This window comes from Argiope bruennichi, chromosome 2, assembly GCF_947563725.1.
Source record: "Argiope bruennichi chromosome 2, qqArgBrue1.1, whole genome shotgun sequence".
NCBI classification, from domain to species: Eukaryota; Metazoa; Arthropoda; class Arachnida; order Araneae; family Araneidae; genus Argiope; species Argiope bruennichi.
Genome location: NC_079152.1, coordinates 97,779,584 through 97,798,842, shown reverse-complemented (window position 1 = coordinate 97,798,842; position 19,259 = coordinate 97,779,584). Strand labels below are relative to the sequence as shown.

Sequence of the window (19,259 nt, the reverse complement as noted above, 5' to 3'; positions counted from 1 at the left end):
ACTATTTAATTCTCGTAAAAATGACTGAAAGTATCGTGCATAATCCTTGGCTTGGAAACCAATTGTTTAAGATTGTTCTCTCTCCAAATTTGAAAGCAAAGGGTCATGCAGGTTGTACGTGTGTTTTTGTGGGTATTGTTATAGTCATATATAAATGTTATTATTCATTAAGTGTATATTTTTCCGAATACTTTGCTTTATCTTAAGCTGCCATTGGGCATTCGTGTTTTGAATTCTGCTCATTAAAATTAGATGCACGTTGCTGGCGTCCGACCTAATAGACGCGGAGTCCGAGATAGAATGCAAATTTGCCCTCTCACGGTCATTCTTGACGCATTTACGCCACAATTGACCATGGGATGGTGAAGATTAGATGAAATATTGAAACGCTGAATAATATACAGATTTTTTTTTCAGTAGCAATATAATATTTGTCATGGCAAGTAAAGATATCAAAACTCCATTCCCCCTCCCTGCCCTTATTTATATATATATATACTAGGATAACTTTCCTGTAGACGGTTATTTTTTTCAAGTTATTTATTTTTCAAATCATTGATTCGTTGTTCTTCTTCTAGTCCAATGAATAAAGAAGCATTTTAACTATATAAATTTACACATTTGTGCTTACACTGGCTTTGTGCACGACGGAATTGTAAAAGAAAAATGCAAATACATACGCAAGATATCTCATAAATATGTTAGTTTTGTTTTGATATTAAGCGAATATTTCTTTGTGAAGTGTCAACAGTTAAGTACTATGACTTAAAGTAGGTAATAGTTAAAAATCACTATTAACCAGTTTGAAGGCGCCTTTTTCAGAAAATTCATTTTATATCAATATAAAACATTTTATTTTCAACTTTAAAATTGTTTTTATTTTCTCTATAAAAACTTTTAAGGCCTTTATTTTGTTAAGCGATTGTTTAATTATTAATATAAAAGAAAATTATCTTCATTCGGTAGAACTATTTAAATGGAAGAATTAGAATTAAAGCGTTTTATTTTACAGCGTTTGTACAAGCATTTATGGCACGCAGATAATGATCCCCCCCCCCTCTGATTAATCTTTCAGTTCGTTTTATTACTTTAAGGATTTATTTCATGGATATGTAACAAAACCATAGCGGAATAGAAATAGATACTGTATTCTTATTTAAATATCTTTGTTAAAACTTTAGCCTTAATTTTATACTTAACTGAACGATATAAAGGTTAAAGGAAGCAAACGACCACATCTGGTAATTTGGAATGGTTGGAAATTCAAAAGAAAAATCTTGCTTACTTTGTATTTTTTTTTCATAGACTTAAACGAGTCATTTTTATAATTATCAGTTTAATTCTAAAAAGGTATTTTTTTTCTTCATTTTTTTTATACTTTTGTTGTGTTTGTGCATCAACAAAAATAAAATGCAGACAAACTTACTATAAAACTAAATATTACATATAGATAATATTATCAAATTTACATCAACTTATTTTCATTCAACATTCTAGCATCGTTTTTAAACAACAAGTTCCAAAAGTATCACTGTTGCCAATCTGAATTTTACAACTATTTACAAAATAAAATTTATAATTATTAAAATAATCGTTAGCTACTTTTAAATAAAAGATTTACGATTTATGCCGCAACATATACTCCCCTACCAGTAACGAACGTTACGTTAGAAAGTAGGAAGTAAATATTTTAGTAGTAGCATAAAGGAGGAAAAAAAGTCAACATTTAAATTTTGAATCTCAATGGCGTCTTAATGATTCTACCAGTTCGAGATTGTCTTAAGGCTGGTTTAAGATCAGGTTGAGATACAGTTTCCTTGGTTTGAATCTTAGCTGGTTGGGACGCAGGTGTAATCTTCACACAAGTTGGAGTTGCAAGCTGCTCTTCAGGATTTTCTTGTGGTAGTAGATACGATGGCTTTAATCTGTCTATAGTTACATTCACTTCTTTATTCTTTATCCTCAGAGTAAAATATTTTGGTGTACGGCTGATAACAAAATATGGACCTTCATAAGGGGGTTCGAGTGGCTTTCGTACTCTATCAATGCGAAGGAAAACGTGAGAAGTTGATTCTAAATCTTTGTGCACAAATATTTTTGGATGACTTTTTTGTTGAGTTTCTTTTGGTCTCATCAATTCCATAACATTTTGTAAATCATTTACAAATGTTCCTGGTGACATATGTGGTATATTTGCATCAAAGAATTCTCCAGGAAGTTTGATATTCTCTCCATACATCATTTCTGCTATTGTATAATTAGTATCGTCGTGGATCGCAGTTCGTAAACCCAAAAGTACTGTTGGTAACGTTTCGCTCCAAGATACATTATTGTGGGCTTTTAAAGCAGCCTTTATCGATCTATGTAGTCTTTCTACCTTTCCGTTACACTGCGGGTGATAGGCTGTAGTATAGGAAAGCTTAATGCCGCAGATTCTTGACAGATTTTGAAATATCTCGGATAAAAATTGGATTCCGCGATCAGTAATAAGCTTCCAAGGTACTCCAAATCTTGCTATCCAGTTGTTATAAAAAGCTTTTGATATTGTTTCCGCAGAGATGTTTTCCAGCGGAATAGCTTCCATCCAATTCGTGTATCTATCTATACATGTTAGACAGTAGGTGTTACCATTTGATGGTGGTAGTGGACCTACAATATCGATATGTATTTCTCGAAATCTTCCTGATGGTTTTTGAAATTCACCCAATACTGATTTTGTATGGCGGGTTATTTTAGACTTTTGGTATGGAATACACGACTTCGCCCACTGCTGGACATCTTTCTTAATATTTGGCCATATAAATTTTGAAGAAATTAATTTTACTGTTGATTTAATTCCCGGATGGGACAATTCGTGAAATTGATGAAATATCTTCATGCGAAAATGTTTTGGTATATAAGGTCTAATATGCTGTGTTGAAGTATCACACCATAAATATTTTCCAGGTGGAAGGGGATATTTTTTAAATGACAAACTTGTAGATATTTGACAGGTTCGAAATTCATCATCTTGTACTTGTTCCTTGGCAATTAGTTCATAATCTATTAAGGCAATTTCCTCAATTCTTGATAAAGTATCCGCTACCACGTTACTTTCTCCTGTAATGTATTTAATTTCTGTTGTGAATTCTGAAATATATTGAAGTTGTCTAATTTGGTGTGGAGATGCTTTATCGGATTTTTGCAAAAATGCGTAGATTAATGGCTTGTGGTCAGTATACACTGTGAATTTTCTTCCTTCTAGAATATGTTTGAAATATTTAATGGATAAATAAATTCCGAGAAGTTCCCGATCGTATCCACTGTAATTTTGTTGTGCGTGGTTAAGCTTCTTGGAAAAAAATCCAATTGGTTTCCATCTACCATTTTCAAGTTGTTGTAGAACTGCACCCACTGCTGTATTGGAAGCATCTGTGCACAATGAAAGAGGTAATTCAGGATTTGGGTCAGATAGCACAGCAACATTTGCCAAATCTTTTTTACATTTTTCAAACTGCTCAATGGCTTCTTTGTTCCAAGTTATTTTCCGATTATCTTTTTTCTTTGCTCCTTTTAAGTATTCGTGTAAAATGGCTTGAGTACTAGCGGCGTTCTTCAAAAAACGACGGTAGAAATTAACCATTCCAAGGAAAGTCCGTAGTTGATGAATAGTTTCTGGCAGTTTAATATTCAGAATTGCTTTAACTTTTTCAGGAAGAGGTTTTGATCCTTCACTTGTAATTAAAAATCCTAAAAATTCCAGTTCTTTAACTCCAAAAATAGATTTAGAAATATTAAGTCTCAATCCATATTTTTGCAATCTATCAAAAACTAATTTTAAGTGTTTTACGTGTTCTTCTTCTGTAGTCGACGCAATTAAAACATCGTCTAAATATGGGAAAACAAAATTTAGTCCTCTAAATACCTCATTGATAAATCTTTGAAAGGTGGAAGGAGCATTACGCAAACCAAAACTCATTACATTAAATTCATACAAGCCGAAGGGTGTTATAATAGCAGTTTTTTTCTTATCAGCTTCATTAATCGGAATTTGGAAATATGCTTTATGCAAATCAATTTTAGAAAATATTCGAGTATTCTTTAAAATGTGGTTGAAATCTTCTAATCGAGGTATAGGGTAACGATCTGGTATGGTTTGAGCGTTCAAACGTCGAAAATCCCCACATGGTCGGAAGGAACCATCTTTCTTAGGCACCATGTGAAGAGGGCTGGACCATTGTGATTAAGATGGTCCAATATAATAATTTTGATTTAGATGGTCCAATAATATCATTTTCTAACATGTATTGAAATTCCTGTTTTGCTATATGTAATCGCTTGGAATCCAGTTGTCTAACTTTGGAATAAGTAGGTTGTCCTTTTGTTGTGATAAAAAGTATTGAACATTACATAAAAAGTATGAAATATTGTGATCTTCAAAAAATGTGACCACGAAATTCTGTTTTATTTCCCCACTTCAGGCTTTAACTTTTGCTTTAATTTTTTAAAAAATTATTTATATGCGTTATTCTTAACCTCTGCGAATGATAATTTAATGTTTCTAAATGTGCTTCATTACTCGATATTGTTTGGAACGATTCTTTTTTAATGAATATACGTAATTAGTCGGAGTTGTCTTTAGCAACTACCTTATTCATTCGATTATTGGCTTGCTGATTGTAAACCTATTAATTTGATACACAGAGCTATTTAAAATTGCATCTTATATAATATGATTGAATAATATGAATTGATATTTATGTGAAATAGACAATCTTTTTCTATAGAAAATCAAGGTTGCCTCCGGAATCGAGCATTTAACCATGTTATATCAAATGCCAAATTTGCCAACAGTAATATGTAGTTAAATTTAAATGCAATAGAATTTTTTCCAAATAATAAATTTTATGATGAATTAAAAGTTTTCATTTTTCTGAGAATATGTAAAATGTAACAAACAAGAATTATGATAATTGGAACCAAAAAATCTAACTCGAAAAGCAAAAAGGAAATTCCATTATCATAACATTTTTAAAGGTGTCAATTTGTAACCGGTGCGAGAAAATATTTTTTATTCTAAACTTATCAAAGGAGATTTAAAAAAAAATTCATTCATTAATCTTAAGTTGAGAGAAAATTTTCGAATTTTTTTCATGGCATCAAACTGCATATATAATATAATATACAGGGTGTTGCCGAATTCGACCGACAAATTCAGAGGAGTGATAGTAGGCATCAAGAGGATAAAGAATCGCCATACAACTTTTAATAGGTGAAAATCTTAAAACTATAGAGAGTCGGAGAATAGTTGGAAACTGCAAAATATTAATAAAAGAATACAAATGGTGTTTCAACCATGAATTTTTTTTTAAAAAAAGTGAAAGCACATTTTTAAAAGTTTTTTTTTTTCCCCCATGCTGGTAACATGTGGATTTGATGATCTAGGGGGTCATAAATTGCTGAAAACGAAAAAGCAGCTTAGAACCTATATTTTCAAAAATATTAAGGCTTGAAAAAAATAAAAGCTTGAAAATGTACGCAATTTTATATTCTATAATTTGATATGTGTAGTGCGAGAAGAGGGGAGTTTTAAAGATACTCAAGAAAAACTTAAATGGGAACCAGAAAACATCGCTGCAACATCAGTACCGATATTTGCAGAGAGCGTTGTCAAATTCGAAAGACAAATTCAAAGCAAGAATAATGAGCCTTAAGTAGACGAAAAATTACCCGAAAACATAGTGTCACATGCAACTTTTTTCAGTGAAAATCGCAAATCGACTGGAGTTCGCACGCTGGATGCTTGATGCCACACAGGAAGATGCACACTTTTCTGATAGTTTTATTCTCAGATGAAGCCTGCTTTACGAGAGAAGATGTCTTCAACAAGCACAATGCGAATATTCGGTAATTCGAAAATCCCCATATCACTGTCTCGTCGAACGTACAACACAAGTTTGGTATTTAAATCCGGGCAGAGTCTTCTATTTGGACCTTATCTTCTTCCCGAACGCCTCAGCGGCACAAAGTACCTTGTTTTCTTCCAGCACGTTCCTCTGGATTTACTGCAGGGAACACCGACAACTGTATGCCAGAACATTTGGTTAATGCATGCTGGAGCACCAGCACATTTTAATTACATTAATGAAATCCGACTTGTTATTTGCAAATGAAATTTAAAAACCATCAATTCTGCAATGCTCATTAATGAATACTTGCTCGCTGCTTTTATTTTTCTCGAACGCATGAAAAATTGACATACGAGAAGGCTTCTTTTCGATTACCTTGTCCCTGATCATCGCATTCATAGGGCCATTCTCTTCACCAGACTCATTTTCTTTCCGACGTCTGTTTTTGCGATTTTTACTGAATAAATGTTACCTGTGACCCTGTGTTTTCGGGTAATTTTTTTATCTACTTAAGGTCTATTGTTCTTGTTTTGAATTTGTCTTTCGAATTTGATATCACTCTCTGCGAACATCCGTACTGATGTTGCAGCGATGTTTTCTGGTTCCCATTTAAGTTTTGAGTATCTCTTTAAAACTCCCCACTTCTCACACTACACACTTATATCAAATTATAGAATATAAAATTCCGTACATTTTCAAACTTTTATTTTTTTTCATGTTTTAATATTTTTGCAAATATGGGTTCTAAACTGGTTTTTCGTTTTCAGTAATTTACGACCCCCTAGATCATTAAATCCGCATGCTGCCAGCATGAAAAATAAACTTTTAAAAATGTGCTTTCGCTTTAAAAAAAAAAAAAATTCATAGTTAAAACACCATCTTTTTTAATTAATTTTTTTACAGTTTCCAACTGTTCTTCGACTCTGCATTTTTGCGTTTTCATCTATTAAACGTTATATGGGGATTCTTTATCCGTTTAATGCCTACTGTCGTCCCTCTGAATTTGTCGGTCGAATTCGGCAGCACCGTGTGTGTGTGTGTAATTGCAGTTATAATAAAAATGAAAGCAAGCTCTGTTTATTATTATTGATAAAACGGGAAGGTTGTCATCCTCTGTTGCCAAAACAAGCTTGTTTTTTCCTTTCTTTCTTCTTGTAAACTATAACTTCAGACGTTCACGTAACCGAAATATATTTACAATATATTACATTAGAGAAAAAATATAAAAAATAGTGCCAATATAGTAAGTTAAACGATGGAAGCTTAATATATTGTCACTTGCAATTATATTTATTAAACAATGTCATATTTAAACTCGCACAATTCGGATAATATAACGAATAAATTCTCATAGACATTCACTGCCCAAAGTCTTCAATTAATTGGAAGGTATGCAAGGGTGCTTCGTTAGACTATTCCTCCTGAATATTGTGTAAGGATTGAAAGAAATTTGAAAATAGTAATTTGGATGAAAGGGAATATACTTTTCCTTTCCAGCTTACAGAGAGGAATTATTTTCATTTGTAGTAAGCTTTCAGTTGAATTCCATGTTTGACAGTCGTATCAAATAAAAAGGTGAAATTTAAAAAAAAAAATGCATTCCATTAATTATTTCGCAGTCTTAAAAAGTCGTTAATATTATCGAACTAACAATTCATCAGAAGCGACCAGGGCCGGCCATCTGGGGTTGCGGTGGATGCTGTGCGCCGGTGGGGGGGGGGGCACCGTGATCAAGAATTAAAGTGTTCTGAACAATAATAGTGTTTACACATTCTGAAAGTATACAAGTTTGTTGTCACGTGGCTGGCTGAGCGTCGACTGACGCCGTTGTTAGGCAACGATCGCAGTGATACCTATAATGAAGGGGAGGGGGGAGGGGGTCATTTATGAATAAGAAATCCCCATCGGACATGTTAAGACAGAGCGGCGCTACTTTTGGGTGCAAGGGGCGTCCAGAAGTCGAGGATGAGGCTGGTTTCAAATGGACTTGTTAATCATCACTATCTACTTTTTTTCTACATCTATAATCATCACTTCTACTTTTTTCTACATCTAATGTAATATATTTTATATTTGCATCTGTTTGTTTGTTTATATTATGTTGTTGAAATAAAAAGTAAAACGAAGATGAATTAAGCTATCAACTCCTAACAATGCAAACTGCATTACTTCTTCACCGGCCACGACCGGAATGAAAAGAATTAAAGAAGAAGTTTAAATGGAGCAGTCGATGGGTTTGGAAATATACCAAGTTTACAGTATATATTATAGTCTAGTGCAAGTGTGCAAAATATTATAAGTATAAGGTAAGTAGATTTACAGTTTGCCTCATCTTCTAGGTAATAGCGTATAGTATAGCATATAGTAAACTACATAGCCTTGCAATGAAAATGTTGAAACGATGAAATTTGTTGAAGAACCGTGTGCTTATAGAAATATGACCTAATCAGAAAATAATGACGGAAATGACAATAACAATTATCATCAAGAGAATATAAATAATCCTAGTTTATGGCCAGGTATTATAACTGATAAATTTAGAATGCTTTGTGTTAAAAACGGACCTGTACGACACAAAGGAGGTCATGCTAAAAGTACTGAAGGTAGATCATTTTCCAATTACTTATTTCTTTAAATAAGATGCCAAATGGTGAAACCCAACTTCGCAGCAGGTTAATTTATTCAAAAACGCAAGACTTCGTATTTTGTTTTTGTTGTACATTGTTTTCCAAAAGAAGAGGAAATGACCAAACTACACAATTTATAGGTGGCTATGATAACTGAAGAAAACTGTCAACTGTAATCCAAGATCATGAGCATTTTAGTTGTCATTTTAATTCGTTTATTGCTTGGGAAGAATTACTAAAACGACTTTATGTTGGACTTGATAAAACAAATCAAGTTAATATAAGTAAGGAAACGGCACGACTCAAAGAATTGTAGATGTGATTATATTTTTAGTGTGTATAAATCTTCTACTTCGAGGAACCCACAAAAAAATAGATGCGCCTAACAATGGAATTTTTTTAAAGTTTAATCGAATTATTAAGTAAATACGATCCTGTGCTAATGGATCGTATAAACAAAATAATAAATTCTAAAAATAGAATTGTGCATTATTTAGCACATAGGTCACAAAAGCATTTAAACATTACTCTTAAACCATTATGTGACACTCTTTGGGAAGATAGTCGGTTAAAGCAGTGTATACTCGGTTTGAACAAACTTGTAATGTCCTAGAAGATGTGAGTAACGATAATACAACGGTACCCGAACGCTAAAAGGTTATTGGGTGCAATACAAGGAATGCCATTTATTTAATGTTTAATAGTATGGTTTGCAATATTTTCCAAAATTAACGCTATCAATAAATTATTTCAAGCATTCATTCAGAATGCTTATATTAAGTATCAAAAAAGAAATTGCAGAAAATTGTAATTTTTCTGAAGTAATTGATGTATTAGCAAAAACAAAATCACGCATTAAATAAACATGAATTAATAATATATGTTCGGGTTTGTGATTTTTTTTTTCCCTCCACAAAAAATTAAGCCCTTAAATTGCTTCTTGCACCCAGGCCCCTTTATAGAGAAGGCCGGCTCTGGAAACGACTAGCAGTTTATTTGTGGTTAGACCATTCCTACTGGATTTTGCGTAAGGATTGAAAGAAATTTGAAAACAGTAAGTTAGATGAAAAGGAATCTACTTTTCCTTTTCAGTTTATCGAGAGGAATTATTTTAATTTGTAGTAAGCTTTCAGTTGAATTCATGTTTGGCAGGTCGTATCAAATAAGGAGATGAAATTTTAAAAAAAATGCATTCCATACATTATTTCGCAGTCTTAAAAAGTCATTAATATTATCGAACTAACTGGTCATCAGAAGCGACTAGTAGTTAATTTATGTTGCTAACTATAATGGAATGTCATAATTTTCAAATTTCTTCTAATGCTTTTTGTATGTGATCGAGGAGTAAATTATTATAGAAAATGGATCTTTATTTGTTTCGTATAAGTATTCCCTTTTGCTTAAGCAAAAAAAAAAAATCTTAAGCAGGGGAATTTTCTATTTGCTTAAGCAAAAAGAAACATTTCCATTTGTCTTCGTAATTTTGGTGCTCAAAATTTGCATTATTCATATTCCTCGTTCTTGTAATGAATATTTTTTTCTCTCTGTCTCTTCTTCAGTAGTGCGGTCAGACTTCAGCGAAATCAAGCCGAGAAACAGCGACGAGACCGGCTGAATGGTTATATTAATGAACTGGCAACTTTGGTCCCTATGGTGAAAAATTCTTCAAAACCTGTTGATAAAGTTAGTGTGCTGAGATTAGCAGCTGCCCATATGAGACTCAACATCAGTAAGTAACACAAACTCTTTGCATATCAAATAATTCTATTATATGCAAATGAACTTGATATATTCATTCAGGGCGTGCTCCGTTCTTCTTGTTTATAACTGCAACAAATTCACGGATGCATATGAAAATGATCTCCTGATGATGAAATAAAAATGAAATGATTTATAAAAAGTGGCTATTTATTTTAAAAGGGCAGCATTTGCATGCCAGCATAACTTTATTTTCACAAAAAGAATTTTTTACTTGACTACAATTCGGTTAGTATACATTTCCATTTTTTAAATAATCGGTAGCGTTCTGATAGGAAAAAATACTCTTCTTTTGGAGTGGATATAAAGAATGAAAACTGATTCTTTTAAATGACAAAAAGAATTAAATGCTTTTTCAATACGAAATAGTCCTAATGATTGAAGATTATAAAATCCCATTTCATTGGCGTATGTACTGCCATAGAACCATGAATGAAAGAATCATACTGAATGAAGTGCTGTATGGAAAATAAGAGTGCCGTATAGGTTCTGGTATTACTCTCCTCTTTTAATCACAATTCAAATTTGTTTCAATATAGCTCATATAATTTTCATAATGGCCGATAATCAAATATACATTATATAATCAAGAATACCATTTCCAAAAAAAACTTTACCCTTTTTCTTTTCTTTTTTTTTTTTTTTTCATTGACGATACTTTAAACATTTTCTTTTGCATGCATGCATTCAATTTTTTATATTCTAAAATCAAAAATTAAAATTTTGTAGTGGTTATATGTACTGAAAGATTCCCATCGAAAATCAATTAGGTGAAAGTCACCTTAATCACATTAGATATCTTGATAATATGCAATTTTTCAGTTCATGCATATCTCCTATTTCAATTTGCGTGCTTTATGTAATAAGTTTGCTGACTAAATTGGCTAATTCCGGTGCAATACCCTTGCTCCTAACCATCGAACACGCATAAACTTGAAATTATTCTTTCAGTTAAAGATGACACGAAGGTACCGTTGCACTGTTTCTAATTTCTACTCGATTTATGTGGACCGTAGCGCCATCTATTATCATATTTTAAATACTGAGAATATTTTTATTAATAACATGAAATTACAACATTATATCGGGTTTTTTTTATTTATTATTATTAAGATAATTAATTTGAAATTGTTGTTATTAATAAAATTGTTTAAACAGACTGTATTTTTAACTTTTTTTTTTAACCTGTAGAAGACTTTTTTTGAATGAAAATAAATTATTCTCAGTGAAAATTTTGTAGTTCCTTAACATTCATATTTCTATTATGATTATTTGGTTTTAAATAATGTATTCATAATTTCTCTTCTAGGTTGTTTGAATCCAGCACGTTTCAAGAGCAAACTTTCAGTTTTGCCATCTTCAGTTATATCATATTTAGAAATATTAGAAAAAGTGAGTAGAAAATACAGTAAAATGTAAGAATTAAAAAGGTAAAATTTGCTGTCTGAAAGTGAATACCACTATATTATCCCAACCTTTCTCCCCATTTCATATTTTAACTCTAGAAGTAACAGATAATTTTTAATTGATATCACTAATTGGAATTGTTAGTTGTAGTTGTACCTCTAATTTATCCTTTTCGAGGAATGGTAGTGTGATAAATTATTTATAATGAGAAAATATTGACAATAAGTATTACCACAGAAACTTCAGTTGTAAATGGAATTTTGTTTTAAAATCCCTGATATATTAACCTTAATAATAATCCCTGATCCTCAAAAAATAATAATCCCTGATATATTATTTTTTGATTTAAACTCATTTTTATATGTTATAAAAGAATATATATTAAGAATTTGTGTACTAAATAATTGTCATGCATCATTTAATTTAATAGTAAATAAAAAGTGTTTTGTAAAAAGAAAAAAAAAACTTTGAGTAATCTAATTCAAGATTTTTTTTCTTCTTCTTCTTAAAGTAAATGCATTATGTATTGACTATATTGTCAACTTCAATGCATAAAGATAGGAATATGCAAAATATATTGATTGATTGGCAAAAATTGATTATGTTTTTCAGAATATGGGAGGTTTTATCGTTGCTACTACTTTTGCTGGAACTGTTGTTTTTTGTTCAAAATCAGTAGAAGAATTTCTTGGGTATCAAAATGTAAGTGATACTTCAAGATATGTTGTGTATTAATGTAATTTATTTTTATCAGCAAATTTGAATATAACATCAAAATAAAAAAATGAAGAGAAATTTAATAAAATTTTATTGTAATTAACAGTTTGTTATAAAAAAATGTTTAAAAATGTGCTATGAAACTATATATGTTGAAATAAATTGCTATATATGTTGAAATAAATAGCAATTAAGAATGCCTCTGCTATGAAAAGAAAATTTATATTCAAAGCAGAATTTTTTCCTCCCTTTTTTTTTTTTCATGTTATTTCCTCATAGTCTTGCATTTCCTTTATATAATCATGATAATATATAATATAATATAATCCCAAAAATTCCATTATATGCAAATTGACATCAGCATCTAATTTGAAATTTCATTTCTCACTCTTTGAAAATTATTGCATCAAAATTATTATATGTGAAGAAGGTTATTGATTTCTAATATATATGCATACTATTTCTTAAAATACAGGAATTTTTTTTCATTCCTTTAATATTCAATTTTTTTTTTTTTTTTTTTTGTTTCAGTTAAAATATCAATGAATGTTAACTTCTTTGTTTCAGAACAATATTTTTATGATCATAGTGAATTTTGTTATTCTATGTGAATTAATATGTGGTTAAAATAAAACTTTCATAATGGTTATCAAACTGTTGCATTATTAATTCAAAGTTGCGTAGTATATAATGTGTAGCATTTTTCATTTTTTTTATCAATATCGGATATTATTCTTAACACATATCAGATTATATAAACTACTTAAATACTTTTTCTTATGAATCCCCCCCCCTTTTTTTTTTTTTTAACTTTCTATATGATATAGCTCTATATTAAATAAAAATGATATATAACATGAAATTGAATCAATAATCTTGTATATTTCCATTGTTTTAATTATTTCTTAATGCAACATTTTTCTGAAATATTATCGTATATTTATAAAATATTAACTATTTTTTCATTGAGATATTGCATTTTTTATCCCACCATGTACTTAATGTATTTTAAAATTTCTAACTGGGAAGTATCTTGTGTGATATTTTAGATTCCCTTTTGAATTTTAAAATGTTTTTCAAATTGTTATTATTACTTGGTATTTAAAATTCATTCTTGTATTTCTATTTTTTATTTAATCAGATTGACTTTATGGGGCAGTCTATCTACAACTACGTACCAAGTAAAGAAATTTCGCATTTTGAAAAGAAAATCAGTTCTGTTATTTCTCGATATAAAAAAGGTAATTATTGAGAAAATATCTTGTATCACTATTTTTGCTACTTCTTTTACCAGTTATTAACTTATAAGGAATGTCAGTGAAATGGTTAAATTTGAAAACTGAACCAGAGATTCAAATGTATTTATTATAACTTGAAACAAGTATAAACTGAAAAATATTTAAAATTTGTACCTTATGCTAGATAGAACTATATTATATAGCATTTCAACAAGCATTTGGTTATACTTATAGTAAAAACTAAAATTTTTCTGTAAAACTTTTCTTTTTATGAATACATTTATTCTTTAGTCCATAATTAAGTAGTCATTACCAGGTTAAATGGTAAATTTTGTCTTTGAAATTGATTTCTCATTAAAAAATTGCCTATTTCACTGACTTGTTCTTTACTAATTTTATAATTATCTGCAAAGATTTTTTAATGTAGATTTTCAGTTTGCTTTCATTGTAAAGATAAATATCAAGCTCATCTTTAATAGTTTACTGATGTGAATATATATTTTTTTAAAGTTTGGTAGCTGTCTTACTTTCTATTTTTCTTTCAACTTCATATTTTCTGCTCTATTTTATTATAATGACCGATCCTCAATCTCGAAGCTCTATAAGATGCATTCTTTTGAGAAACTATTTGTCTTTGTTTCTCTTTTTAAAATACTTTTAAAAGTTGGTTTTGATTAAATGCGTTTATTGGCATTTAATAATATACAAGAAAATTCTCTATGAATATCTTTTTTTTTAAAATTGCTTTGCATAATAAAAAAAATTAAAAATATAAATTTCGTTAATTTTTTTTAAGGAAAAAGAAATTGGAATTTTGTTTTTTCTTTTGCACCTTCAAAGCCAAATATAAAAAGAACTATACATAATTCATCAATACCTCATTGCATATGATATGCTTCATATGAATGCAGCATTATCATAATTGATCATTAGTTTAATTTTCACATATTATTTAATATGACATATTCTAGTATGGCAGAAGGCTATATTACTTCACATTTTCTTGCTCTTAAAAATGTTAAAATATTTATTTGAATGAAATATATTCTAATATGTTAATATGTACATAATCCTGAAATGCCTTGAATAAAATACAGAATGAATCTAAATAAATAAAATCTGGCTTTTAAAATTAATTGATGTACTTTTTTTTGATAAAATAGACTGATAATGCACTATTGAATGATATTTGTAAAGGCATGGAATTTTTATTGTGTATTGGAAAAAAATTAATATTTGCTAATGTATAATTAATACTTAAATTTGGTGATTTAAATATGAATTTTTTAATTTTAAACATATTTAATTCTATGTATTATATTTTATGCATTTAAATAATTATTTTTACTTTCTAGGAAATTCAAAAAAAGTTCCTAAGTCGCTTGTTCTACATCTACAGAAGCGTCCGTTACCTCGTACTAATGATATCAGTTACCAGAAAGTAATAATCAAAATTTCAGTTCATTCTAATGAAGCCCAAAATGATCCAAATAAAGAAGAACAAGTTGCAGTAAAGGGCAAAAAAGCATGTAAGGTTCTCTTTTTATAAATTTCATATAAATATATATATAATATAATATTTAAATTTGTTACTAATTGTAAGAGTTGGACTCCATCATTATTGAATTAAGTTAACATCTGAACTATGTATTTTATTACACCTTAAAGGATTGTATTAATATATTTGAACAATTTTCCTTTATCATAGTAGGAATCTTAACTTTTCAAATCACCTGTATAATAAATCAGCAGTTTCATGAATTATATAAATTAAATTTTTTAAAATTATTTAAGAGTTTAGATTTATTTCTAAAGTGTTATGAAATAATATGCAGAGAAATCTCATATTTTCTGACTTGATAAACCTCAGTTTCTATATGCACAAACAAAATGTGATTTTATTACTGTATGCTTTGCCAAATTGGAAAATAGTCATTTAGTGGGTACTCTGTTCATGTGTTCATTTAATTTGAGCTAATTTTTAAACATACAGATATGCTGTGTGGATGTCCCAAATATCACATTTTAGGGGATGTCGGAAAGAATATTTTAATGTATTTATGTCCTTTTCAAAATCAGTTATAAACTTGTGCACAAAACAATGATACATTCTCTGAACAGTATTATCTCTTATATGCTATTAATAAAAATAATAGTTTTTTTAAAAGAAATCTTTTGTGAAAGGCATCATTTGATTTATTGAGTTTTGCATTTTAAATTGATGCAGAATTAATTTGTGTGCTATAGCTTGTTAATAATATTTGTACAGGATTAATACTAATAAGTCTTTGATATTTAAAGCATTTATATAAATATCTCTAAACATATGTATATAATGCAAAGACTGTTGTTTTTAGAGATAGTGTAGATGTTACACACTGAAAACAACTGAAGTATACTTAGTTTATTTAAGTATTAGTTAATTATATGCAGGGCATTCAGCAATATGCATTGAATTTTTTAAAAACTGTCCTTTTTTTTGTATGCATTTGTTATTTATACAATTATAATTGCTAATTGCATAAATGTTATTTATTAAGAAGCAGTGAAAATCTAGTGTAAAGTGCAAGATCTAAGTATTGTTTTTAATTAATACTTTGCAAAAGTATTAATAGATCTTGGCTAAAGTATTTTTTTTTTTTTTAGTTCCTTCAAAGTAATTAAATATATATATATAATAAGCTTCTTCGCCATTTTCTTATATGCTCTCCTGATTGTCTTAAGTATTTTTTTTAAAAACATACTTGTAATTTTCTCTTTCAGTGAAACATAAAGACTTTGGTACATCTGCATTGGTATTAATGTTTATTGAACCTGTGAAATCTCCTGGAAAGATTCCTATGCCCTTTTCTTTGAAGCAGCATGATGTTTATGTAACTTTACATGGAATACGAGGAGAAATAATTGAAGCTGACCACAAGTAATTTTTAGTAGCATAATATTTTCTGTTTAATTTTAAAATATATTTTTAATTAGTTTTAAATTGTTAGTCTTTAATTTTAAACTAATATTTCTATTTCTTTTTAATGTTTACATGACAATAGTCAATCTTCAAAGAATTTGAAATTATATCTTTAATTGTTTTTGTCATTGCAAAATGTGAAATGGCATTCTTTTTTTTTTTTTATGACAATATCTTTGCTTTTTCAAGTGACTTTCTCTTTTAATAATTTAACGAATATGTTAATCTTTTAAGAGTTAGTGTCCAATTATATACTAAGTAATAATGAATCCAGCCTATCTTCACCCCTATAATGTAAGTCAGGGATAGTATTTAAGCATTCTTTATTGTATATTTTCTTGTGTTAGTATATATATCTCATATATTTTTTTAAAAATTAATCATTTTTATAACTAGCAGATTTTAATTCATAGTTATAATACCAAATCTGTTCTTTATTCTAATAAAAATTTAAATGTTTTCATTGCATTAGCAAACAATGATTTCTACATCATTTATTATTAAGGCTAAACTCTTGTATTAAAAACAAATTATTTCTGTTGTATAGTTTTATATTATACATTTGTATTTAGAAATGTAATTTCATGCATAATTACTCATCTAATGCAAGAACTTGCTTATTGCTCTGAAAATTATGTATAATTGTTTTAAGTTCAATTTTTCTGAAAAATTAATCTACATCTTCTTACTACTCTGTAGATATTTTAACAATCAAAATTTAAAAAATAAATAAAACATCTAACTGGTGCATTGTATTAAATGGTGCCTGAGAAGAACCATTCATGTGTGAAGGGTTAATTATTATCTGTTACATTTCACAGGAAGTAATTGATTATTATTCTAATTTTCTCAATTTTTTACAGAATATTTAATAATGAGCCTGTCAGTTTTTTTTTTTTTTTTGGCTTGCCTACAAGATTAATTTTATTTTTGCAGCATATCTACTATTACTGGCTATATGCCTTGTGATGTCCTTGGAAAGTCAGCTTATGAATACATATTTGAAACAGATGTACCAATTGCACAGTTTGCTCAGAAAGCTAGTAAGTATAAAAGAACACTATTAGGGCTTCTAATTTACTGATTGTGCCATTTCTTTTGCTTAATATTTCATAAAATATTTTTTTTATATATTTACGTGTGTTGAAATATGTTATCATAAATATTTGAGATTCATATGCTTTATATATTTTTTTTCTAAAATTGTTCTTTTATTTGTATCTTTTTACTATGTTGTGAAAAAAAAAAGATTTATCTTATGCTGTGAATGAATTATGATTTGGAGAAATGTTATTTTTGGCAATTTTTTATAATTGAAAAGGCAGCATCAGTAGCATATTTTCTATTAGACAGGCTAAGAATCTGCATAGAGACACAATGCTGAGAAGGTTACATTAGGTCAATTAAAGAACTTTATTTTCTTAGATGCCTAATAAATATTTTTTTAAAGTAAAGATTTTATGAAATGTAAGCTATTAGTATAATTTTAATACTTTAGTATAATCAGTATCATATTTATCATCTAAAATTTATCATCATTTTATTTTTGCAGCATATCTACTATTACTGGCTATATGCCTTGTGATGTCCTTGGAAACATTATTGGACAGTTTCTGATATATTTCATTACATTCACTTTATTATTTAAATATTTGTAAACATAAAAAAATCTGTTTCAATAATGTGCATAAATGTGGATGCTGTACAGTCTAGAGTCATTATAGATAAATAAAAGCAAATACAGTTTCACAAAATTTATATTTTTAATAAATAGCTTAAAATAAAAACAACATGCTAAAAACAATTAATTTCACTTTGAAATATAAAATTAAATTGGCCAGTTTATTAAAAGAAGGTTCCTAGAAAGTTCTTCACTTAGGGCTGCAAAATATCTATGGGCAGCATTAAAATTATTTTTCTTAAGCATGCAGTTTTCTTGTTTGCAATGATTATCTATTAGTAAGATTCTGCTCAAGTATATTGCCTACGTTTTTATTTTTACTTTTGATGTATGTTACATTTTTCATTATTATTACATTATTCAAATCCATCTTCAGCCATTAACATGAATCACTAATTGTACATTCTTTCGAAACATAAAATTTGATTAAATATTCATGTTTTAAAAAACAAAATTACTGGCATAATTATATTGCAAAAACAGCTACTTTGTTGTGTCAAAACTACTTGAATCCCCCCCCCCTCCCCTAAAAAAACATAATGCAAGATTTTTGGGGAAAAAACAACCTTGTATTAACTTTGTACAATAAACACATACACACCGAAATCGTGAAATCATTAAAATTAGAATGTTTAATTCAAAATTTCAAATTATGAAAAAAAAATGCAATTTAGGTGGAAGAAAAATTAATTTTTCATGGTTTTCATTAGGGGGTATGGCTAAATTATGTACATGAGGTTTTATGCTTTCAATAAAGTTTCATTATACATGTTTGGGAAATAAATGTTTTTTTCTTTTGTTATTTGTATGAAAGCTCATCTCAAAATCCTTGACTCCATACAATGGGATGAGTTTGTCAACAAAATGCTTGACACTATTTTTCTTCTATATTTACTGTAATAAATATTCCAAGCTTTAATTTTGAAAAACTGTATCGTAGTCATGTTGATATTCAATATTTCCTCAGTTTATCTGATGTGT

The 19,259-nt window shown here is 28.9% G+C and overlaps 1 protein-coding gene across 3 annotated transcripts in view; it reads left to right on the top strand.

Moving 5' to 3' along the window:
* LOC129989973 (circadian locomoter output cycles protein kaput-like) overlaps positions 1-19,259 on the top strand; it is a 147,931-nt gene that overhangs the window by 113,627 nt on the left and 15,045 nt on the right. For all 3 annotated transcript variants that reach the window (XM_056098114.1, XM_056098113.1, XM_056098115.1), the window contains exons 4-10: positions 10,075-10,244; positions 11,583-11,665; positions 12,293-12,382; positions 13,539-13,638; positions 14,991-15,164; positions 16,399-16,555; positions 17,534-17,640. In XM_056098114.1, the coding sequence (XP_055954089.1) occupies positions 10,075-10,244; positions 11,583-11,665; positions 12,293-12,382; positions 13,539-13,638; positions 14,991-15,164; positions 16,399-16,555; positions 17,534-17,640 (881 nt within the window). The remainder of the gene's footprint in view (positions 1-10,074; positions 10,245-11,582; positions 11,666-12,292; positions 12,383-13,538; positions 13,639-14,990; positions 15,165-16,398; positions 16,556-17,533; positions 17,641-19,259) is intronic.